The sequence below is a fragment of the Leptidea sinapis genome, chromosome 2, assembly GCF_905404315.1.
Source record: "Leptidea sinapis chromosome 2, ilLepSina1.1, whole genome shotgun sequence".
NCBI lineage: Eukaryota > Metazoa > Arthropoda > Insecta > Lepidoptera > Pieridae > Leptidea > Leptidea sinapis.
In genome coordinates this window covers 21430969-21440692 of record NC_066266.1, presented here as the reverse complement: position 1 = coordinate 21440692, position 9724 = coordinate 21430969, and the positions used below count along the sequence as shown (strand labels likewise).

At 34.9% G+C, this 9724-nt stretch overlaps 1 protein-coding gene across 1 annotated transcript in view; it reads left to right on the top strand.

The window, feature by feature from the left end:
* LOC126978060 (UPF0547 protein C16orf87 homolog) overlaps positions 1-9724 on the top strand; it is an 11439-nt gene continuing 1715 nt past the window's right edge. Inside the window, exons 1-3 of the mRNA XM_050826774.1 lie at positions 1-780; positions 4068-4235; positions 6673-6727. Coding sequence (XP_050682731.1) covers positions 730-780; positions 4068-4235; positions 6673-6727 — 274 coding nt within the window. The 5' untranslated portion in view covers positions 1-729. The remainder of the gene's footprint in view (positions 781-4067; positions 4236-6672; positions 6728-9724) is intronic.

The following is a 9724-nucleotide window of genomic DNA, read 5'->3' as shown; positions in this document are numbered from 1 at the left end:
ATTCATGACGGCGGCATGCGCCCATGGTTCCGAATATTAGCGCAAGAATAATCAAGTAATTTATTCATCATATCACAAGAAAGATAACATTAGAATGAAGTAAGTCACTAACGTACCTTTATCGCTATATATAGTTGACCAAGTAAATGAATCATCCTTCGTAATATTATGTTTTTTTTAATTGTATATTTTGCACTACACATAAAAAATATTGTATTTTGTATTTTTTTAAAGATAAAGTGCTTCACTTGAATGACTGGTCTCACTTGAGCCTCGAGTGGGTACATTTGTACACAATAGTGGCGACAGGTTAACGCCCACATACCACTTCCACTAGCTTTTCTGTTCCGTGGTACAAACTACAAACCGTATCCGTGCCAACTGCCACCAAATAAATTAAAAAAGAAAATGTCAAATTGCTTGGCGAGGATGTAGGGTTCAAATTCTCTTTGTATTATTGTTCTGTGGCTTGGCGCTTCGAGTTTGTGGAATTGTAAAATGGAGATAGGAAATTAACAAAATATTGACATCAAAAATCAGTAATTATTAAAAAAGTACTTGAAAATTGTAAAATTGGAGTGAACATAATTGCATATTATTATTTAATCATCAAATTTTAATCGTATAAATTAAAATAAGTACAATAAACAGTTGTTTTTATCATAGGAGTGATAGTGTATTTATTTATTAAAAACAAAGTGCAATTTTAATTGTAATGTGGAAGACAAAATGGGTAAAAATAAAATGATCGCGAAAAGCTGTCCGAAATGCGAAATGCAGGTTTGAACACAATTATTTTTCAATCAATTATTTTCAAGCATAGAAAATTTTCAATTTATTTTCACAATACAAACTCGAGTCTATCACTAAGTATCTACTACATCCTACCGAATATTATATTTTTTGTAGAACATTCTATGATTTACTTCACAAAAGGTAATGCTAGGTTATAATATGATCAAAGAATTATTTAAATCACACTGATAGACACTAAACTATATTCTCTTTGTCCATACACATTGAATAAGTACAGATAATTATTAAAATATTATCTAAATATAGCCCAGCGTTTTGTGAACCTGCCTACTCAGCTTAGAGGTTTGAATCCCTGTGCATATATATATATGGTGAATATGTATGTTTATATGTAAAGTGGATTTAATTTATTATGACTTTGGTTGCTGTGACCATTAGGGTATAAAAGGGTTAAATCTTAGTCCTATTAAACACAGACTTTAGTACAAATTCACCGCCACCCACTCTTGCAGTACCAGAGAAATCATATGTGGGCCTTTATGAAGGTGTAAGCGCTTTTTTTGAAGGTACCCATGTTATATTGTCCCGGAAACAGCACACAAGGAAGCTCATTCCACAGCTTCTTAGTGTGTGGAAGAAATATCCTTGGAAACTGCAGTGTGGAGGACACACATCCATATTATTATTATTATTCTTGTATTTTGTTTACCATCACACAAATGGTCAGCTTTACCTTGTTGTTTATAGATATTGGCTAAGTGGGTAAGCATGTACTGTCAGGAGCTGAATTTACAGTTCAGTTATAAAGCTATATTTTGTGTAGCAACTGTGTTCAGTTTAACTTTTGAACAATTATGTCTCTTAAGCCACATATTCTCTAGTAAACATTTGTTAATAAACACTGTTCATAAACAATGTTTCTTAATGTTTCATCATCTCTGTAAACAGCTTATAAACAGTTCAGAAACATATGTGATGAAACATTGTTTATGATATGTGTTGCCGTGCTCCCCACTAAGAGTGGAGAGCTAGACGAAACATCTAGGGTTTAAACAACAGTCAACAGGTGTGGACGTGTTTTGCGCGAGTTTATAAACATGCAGGTAATGTGGTCCAACAAACAAATTTCGAAGCTCATAGAGCTTTATCACCAACATAGTATTCTTTGGGACGCCTTAATATCATCCTGTGAACAACTGACAAGTGTGGACGGCCCAGTTTCAGAAACATGTGTTTATTGTAAGCTTGCTTAACGCTAGTCATAGTCATCATCACGTTGCTCGAGGAGGTTAGTGAAGAAATTTATCGAAAAAAAGAAGAAAAGTTGGTGGATTTGAAACTATTTTTTGAATAGTAGTTAGAATAAACTCATGCAAAACACGTCCAAATCTGTTGACTTTTATTTATAAACTAGATGTTTCGTCTTGCTTTCCACTCGTAGTGCGGAGCAAGGCAACACATATCATAAACAATGTTTCATCACCTATGTTTCTGAACTGTTTATAAACTGTTTACAGAGATGATGAAACATTAAGAAACACTGACGACCTGTATAGCCGAGTGGTTAGCGTTCCTACCTATTAAGCTAGAGGTCCCGGGTTCGAATCCCGGAAGGTGCAAGCATTTATATGATGAATATGGATGTTTGTTTCCAAGTCATGGATGTTTAAATGTATTTATGTATGTTTATATGAATTTTTGTATGTTTAAGTAAGTATATTGTATTAAATATATCATTATCTTGTAACCCGTAACACAGGCTATATATGCTTAACATGGGGCAAGATAATTTGTGTGAAAAGTGTGTCAATATTATTATTATTTTTATTATTCATATTGTTTATGAACAGTTTATAAACAGTGTTTATTAACAAATGTTTACTATATGAATATGTGGCTTTAGGAGCAGATTCACTGTTAAACAAAAGGCGGAAACAATTTCAAAATTAAGATACAGTGTGGACAAAAGTCCACGTTTCCCCTTCAACAATATCTATCTTTCTATTAAACCATTTTATTCTGAGTTAGTATGTCTCTTGTCTCAGTGTGTCGCTTGGCAAAGGCCTCCTGTAGAACTTTCCTTTGGTGGCTGGATGATCCTGTTACCAGAAGGTCTGCTTGATGTGTTTTTTATTATTATTATTTCCTTTAATGTTAGTTATTATATATTTTATTTTATGAAATGCTCACAGAATGCCTCTATTTATTTATGGTATGTGTGGATTGATGCATCTACTATACTCAATAACTCTTGTGTTTATAAGTATTAATTTACTTTTTTGACTTACTCGTGTAAGCCTTTCAGTTTTTGACATTTGAGTATTTTTGTTGTGTCACTTTGCATATATTGTAATTGAAATGATTTATAAAACAATTAATATGTACATCTAAAAAGAGTGGCAATGAGTTTCTTGCTACTTCTTCTCATTAGCTCAACCCTTTACGAAGTAGCGGTAAATTCAATAAGAAACAATTTTTTTTTTACATTCATAAGTCTCATTTCCGTGACCTACATGAATAAAGTATTTTTGAATTGGTATCTGTCATGGGCCACTCTTCTCCAGTTTGGGCCCGCTGTAAGTTTGAGTTCACCGTCCCATCTTGTACGAGGTCTCTGGCTCTGTCAAACCTCTTGGATACCAATTAGTAACAATTTTGCTCCATTTCTCCTGGCTGTCTCTCAGCAGATGGCCAGTCCAGCTCCAATTTTGCTGATCTATTTTATTAAGTATGTCGGTTACTTTTGCTTTTTGTCTCAGGTCTTCATTTCTAATTTTGTCTAGTCTGCGTGTTCCTTTCTACATAACTAAACATGTGTTTTTCCGTTGCCTGTGATAATGTCCGGTTATAATAACGCAATAAGAGTGGTCCCTTTGTTGCCCAATGAAATCTAATGTACTTAATTATGTATATAGTTAAAGTTTAAAGTGTACAATGGCAACATTAAATAAACACATGATTAGAACAATATTGGTATTGGTAAGGGGCTCCTGTTTCCGCAATTAGAATGAAATTTAAAACAATTGTTTAAAAACGTTTGTGTGGGAAAGGTTACTATAGCACAAACTATTTTCTTAATGATACCACACACCGTTAATAAAGTGAACACCCTCAGGCTCTTTAATTATAAATATTTATTGTATGATATCACATTGTAATCCATATTATTATATAAAAAAAGGCCGCTGAGTTTCTTGCGCCCGTTCTTCTCAGGTCTGAGGCAGTCTATTTTGAATGTGTGGTAGTTTTTAACGTTCAATAAGTGATTTTGAATAAAACAGTTTGAGTATGTAATAAATCCGTATTTCCAGGTGGCTGTTGCTTCTAAGTCCTGCAAATGCGGGCACACATTCTTCGCAGCTCGCCGCGGAGCTGACGTCCTTCCGGTGGTGGAAGACATCAGGAGGAGAACAGGGAGAGTGAGAAGGTCACAGCCGCAGTTCTACGACGCGCAGGACTATCAGAAGCAGAAGAAGAAAGTAAGGAATTTTTCAAGATGTATCTTCATAGATATTAACACAATAATGCTTACACATTACTGCTTCACGGAAGAAATAGGCGCCGTTGTGGGCCCCTAAATTTAGCCGGCATCCTCTGCAAACGAGCCTCCCACTGATAAATAAAAGATTCTTAGGTTTAAAGTGTTTGTTTTCTCAAAAGAACAAAAGTTCACTTCCATGAGAACAATAATTCTAAATAAAAATACAAACGAAAATGTTATGTTTTTTTTTAAAGTGATAACCCTCACTTCTAGGATAAATACACAAATAAAATTTGAGAAACAAACTTTTATGAACGATGCGGGATTCGAACCCACGACTTCCAGCGTTCCGTGCCGTTGCTCCAACCAACTGTGCTAACCGTTCGAGTACCGCCTCGTTACAAAATCTTGTATGCTTTGTTCAACTTTCAGGTTGTGGTTTCATCTACAGGATCTACTTTACAGTTGATTGCACGCAGTTGTTGGCACGGAACGCCGGTCGTGGGTTCGAATCCCGCACCGTTTATAAAATTTTGTTTTTTAAATTTTATTTGTTACAAACGAAAACATAATTTCTAAAGTTGCAGTGACTTCTAATATATAAAATTCTCGTGTGCCGGTGTTTGTTACCAAACTCTTCCGAAACGGCCGAACTGATTTGTATGAAATTTTGTGTGCATAGGTAGGTCTGATCGGCCAACATCTATTTTTCATACCCCTAAATGATAAGGGTAACCCCTAAATAGATATTTTTTTTGGCATCTATGGGTGCACAACGGCGTGAAGCAGTAATGTGTTTCGGTCTGAAGGTCGCCGTAGCTAGTGAAATTACTGGGCAAATGAGACATCTTATGTCTCAAGGTGACGAGCGCAGTTGTAGTGCCGCTCAGATTTTTTGGGGTTTTTCAAGAATCCTGAGCGGCACTGCATTGTAATGGGCAGGGCGTACCAATTACCATTCGCTGAACGTCCTGCTCGTCCCGTCCCTTATTTTCATAAAATAAAAATAACAAAATCTTTTTTTTATTATGATTCAGCATTCAACGACCTTCTACGATCTACAACTATTTTTGTATCGCGATTTTTATATTATTCTGTTCCATCCACCAAACCGATATAGGGTTGCAAGATGGCAATCGAATATAATAATTGTAGTACGATATGTTATCGAAATCGTAAGTACGTGCGGTGGCCTCTACAGAGTAGGCCAGCTAGTAGGGACTCACGCGCGATCAGTGACGCACGCTCGAGTTTTGTTATCACCTACTTCACAGTTCCGACCGATATTTTAAATATGAAGAAACATAAATAAAGCAATGCATATATTATAAGTAGAAGCATTTTTTTAAGCTTCAATAAGACGCTGAAATAATCTAATTTAAAGTGATTATTATTATAATGAAATTACCATTCATGATAGCTACCTATTTATTTCCTATACTAAGTAGGTTTGACTATGTCGTGGTCTTCCAACGCATACATTACTATCTGCAACTATTGTAGGTTTGACAACGAAAGAATTTTTATTTTAAATTACGATTACATACTTATTTATATTATAGAAAAAACTGAGCTATTTTTATAACATGACCTTAATCAAATCAAAATCAATTTATTCACGTAGGTCACGGAAATGACACTTATGAATGTCAAAAAAAGTTAAATATTTATCTTATTGAATCTACCGCTACTTCGTAAAGGGTTGAGCTAATGAGAAGAAGTAGCAAGAAACTCATTGCCACATTTAAGTACTTGCATCGAATTACAAATCATTTCGAATTACAATATAAAATGTAAAATGATGCAACAGACGTCAATGTCTTACACGAGTAAGTCAAAAAAGTAAAAGTAAATTAATACAAAAGTTATTGAGTACAGTAGCTGCATCATCCACATACACCATAAATAAATAAAGGTATTCTGTGAGCATTTTATAAGCGATTATAAATATATATGTATATACACACAATATCAGGATCATCCTGCCACCGCAAGCAGCGCCCGTTCACGAGCATGACGCATGAGCCAGCCATCGCCTCCCTCAACCATATTTTAGGGAAGGGGACGACCCGTCCCATGTCGCCGCCACAAGCAGTGACATTTAAGCGAGCATGACGAAACCTGTTACGAGATTTATACTAGGAGACTAGAGAGACTTATACTAAGTAGGTACAGTTTTAGATAAAGAAGTGAACCCTAATGTCGTTAGAAGAGGTAAGAGTCACGCGATAGAAAGAGAGGCAACTTCTAGGTGAGTAAAAATGTAGGTTAGTAGCGCTGTGTGATCCGAATTACACCTTATTGTATGACCGCAAGAGTCCCAATTTCTTTAATTGATTTTACGGAGTGAGACTTCCGTACTTGTACTATTATATTATATTCTTTAAAATTAGTAATAGGTCATGGAATCTTAATATTTATTTTTCTTTTTTCAGTCCCCGAAAAAGCGATCGGACGATGACTACAAGATTAAGGAGAAAAGTGAGTCCGGTACGTTTATTGTTCACTTACGAACGAGCAATTTATCTGAGTCTCGGAAACGGCTACAACGATTTTCATAAAATTTAGTATACAGGGGATTTCTGGGGCCATAAATCGATCTAGGTGGGTTTCAATTTAAAAAATAGGAGTTATATCCGTGTTTTAATGAGAAACAGCTACAATAACATAACAATAAATTGAAACCTAGCTAGATCGATTTCTCGCCCCCGAAATTACCTGTATACTAAGTTTCATTAAAATCGTTGAAGCCGCTTCTGAGACTCAGTATATATACACACATCAAAAATGTCTAAGCAACATGCATGATTTTAGAAATTTACCATTTATATTAATTAATTTCTAAGTCTTAATCCACTCAAAGTGCATAGGTATGTAAACTTTTTTGTTATTGATGACATACTGGCTGGTTGTAAAAAAAATAGATTATGTCTTGATTTTATAATTTTACCAACCATTTAAATAAAGTTAGCGACAAAATATAATTGTTAGATATTCTTTACGTCATGGAGCGACGTCATTTGACGACAAATGAAATGCAAAGAGCTGTATGTATTTTGGCATTCATAGAAGTGTTATTTGTCGTCTTTGGCAGCGCTACAATAATACATGGGAACCCGCTGAACAGCATTCCGGCCGTAAAAGGAGTACAACCACTCGGCAAGACCGGTACATACAACTGACTGCAAGATGCCAGCCGATGTTAATGCCGCTCGTGAGATAAGTTTGAGGCTACAAAATTCAAGTGGTGTTGATGTTAGTCCCCAAACTGTGCGAAATCAACTGCATGAAAAGGCCTACGAGCTCGACGCCCAATTAGGTGAATACGTCACGGGAATCGCGCTCGTCGAAATGAATGGTGTAAAGAACGATTTTCCGATGAGTCGCGATTCGGGTTTAGGCCTGATACAAGAAGGGTGCGAGTGTACCGTCGGCCCCGGAAATATTGAAAGGATCAGGTGCATTCAGGAAGTTCATCTATACAGCGGCTCAACAGTTATGTTATGGGCGGGTATTATGAAGAACAGGCCAACTTAGCTCGTTTTTGTAAATGGAAACATGAACGCTGAAAATTACGTTGAGGATATTCTCAGACCTTATGTCCATCCATTTGCACAAACCTTTGGCTCCGATTTTACGTTAATGCATGACAATGCGCGTTCACATACAGCTCGGCGAACCAGTCAATACTTGGCAACGAAGAACGTCCGGGTATTGCCCTGGCCTGCACAATCGCCAGACCTCAACCCCATCGAGCACGCATGGTGTCCCATGCTCCAGAGACGTGTTTTGAAGGACTTGGACGGAGTGACAACAACCCAACAGCTGAAGGATTTGCTACAATTCCATTGGGAGCGAATACCGCAAGATGACATAAATAGTCTCATTAATTCAATGAATAATAGTTGCCGACAAGTTCTGAATAGCAGAGGAGGCCATACTTTGTATTCAATTATCCTATTATTTCACAATAAATTCATTTTCTTTAGAAATTTTGTTAAAAAAATGTTTAGTTGCTTATGTACCTTAGTTTCTGCAGTATATTCTAATATTGTTTATTTCTGTTATTAAAAGAACTTATAAAGATAACAGCTGTTATTTTTACATCATAGGACCCTAAAAATATTATTTTAAAAATAAAATACAACATTATAAATGTGAAAAACCATCCTAAAATTTAAATTAGTACATGTTGCTTGGACTTTTTTGATGTGTGTATATACAAGAATTGCTCGTTTAAAGATATACCCCCTTATTCATAATAGTCTGCTAACTTAAAGCATTGCTAATTCTCACTCTGTCTTCTTCTATTGACCTAAGTCAGAATGAGAAAAAACACTGCTTAGCGGCTGTTTAAAGTTAGCGGACCATTATGAATAAGGGGGATAAGATTTAACTAAAGGTCTGAATATTATGTGCTATATAGTTATTTATAATATTCAAACTTTTATATTATTTCTTTATCTAATTATGATCTTTTCTTTGAAGTTATACTTCTTTAGGCGCTTTATGAAAAAATTATGAGAGTGAATTTTTAAGATGCGCGCGCAACACTAACACAAAAGTAACAGGGTGAAGGTTGTTCCTAAAAATTTCTGACGTTTGCGACATTCGTTATATATTTTTTTGGTTTCTTCGTCCATTATTAGGATAGGCAAAGGGTTGAAGCCCGTACAGCCATATTCGTTATTCGTTGCAAGATTTTTACAATATTGTTCTTTCTACAAACGTAGAATAGCACGAGGAATAATTTTAATGATTTTTGCTTTGTTAGGCCAAATAAGTATAACTTCTTGCGTACATACATAAGTACACACACTCTTTTTTTGGTAATGGTATGATTGATTACAAATTGTTTTATTGAATGTTTGTTCTTTTGTACAAATTTACGGTTTCTTAAGTCACTACTAATTAAAGTGTTCATTAAACTGAAGTAATAATTATATAAAATACCTAACTAACACAATACATAACAGTATTAATTATTTGGGATATATTATGACTCCATGACAGTGGTAGATCTTGTTAACATATATCAAGTCACTCAAAAGATAAAATTAAAGAAATATATATTATTACTGTTCATTGTCAGTACATTTATGAAAATTTGATATACGTTCACAAAAATTGTCACCTTTTTGCTCTTAATAGTGATTTTCATTATTATAACACTAGAAATAAGTGATTGCTTGTAACTAATTCTATTAGGCTTCTTATGATACATAATAGCTTTAAGGGTAAATGTATACACTTTTATAATTAAGTCCCAGCCACTGTTCAGGCATTATCTATAAATAATTTTAAATGTTTTTTTAAAAAAACGGCTCCGTCGTAAATCTTACTACTCCACAGCTAAATATCCAAGTGATAGGACAGCCTGGGACTAGATTATATGTATTGTATTGCAATAAGAAGACAGTAATATTGTATATTTTATTAAGAAGAGCGCAAAAAAAGAATACTGGGTGAGTTTATTGCGCCGCTTCT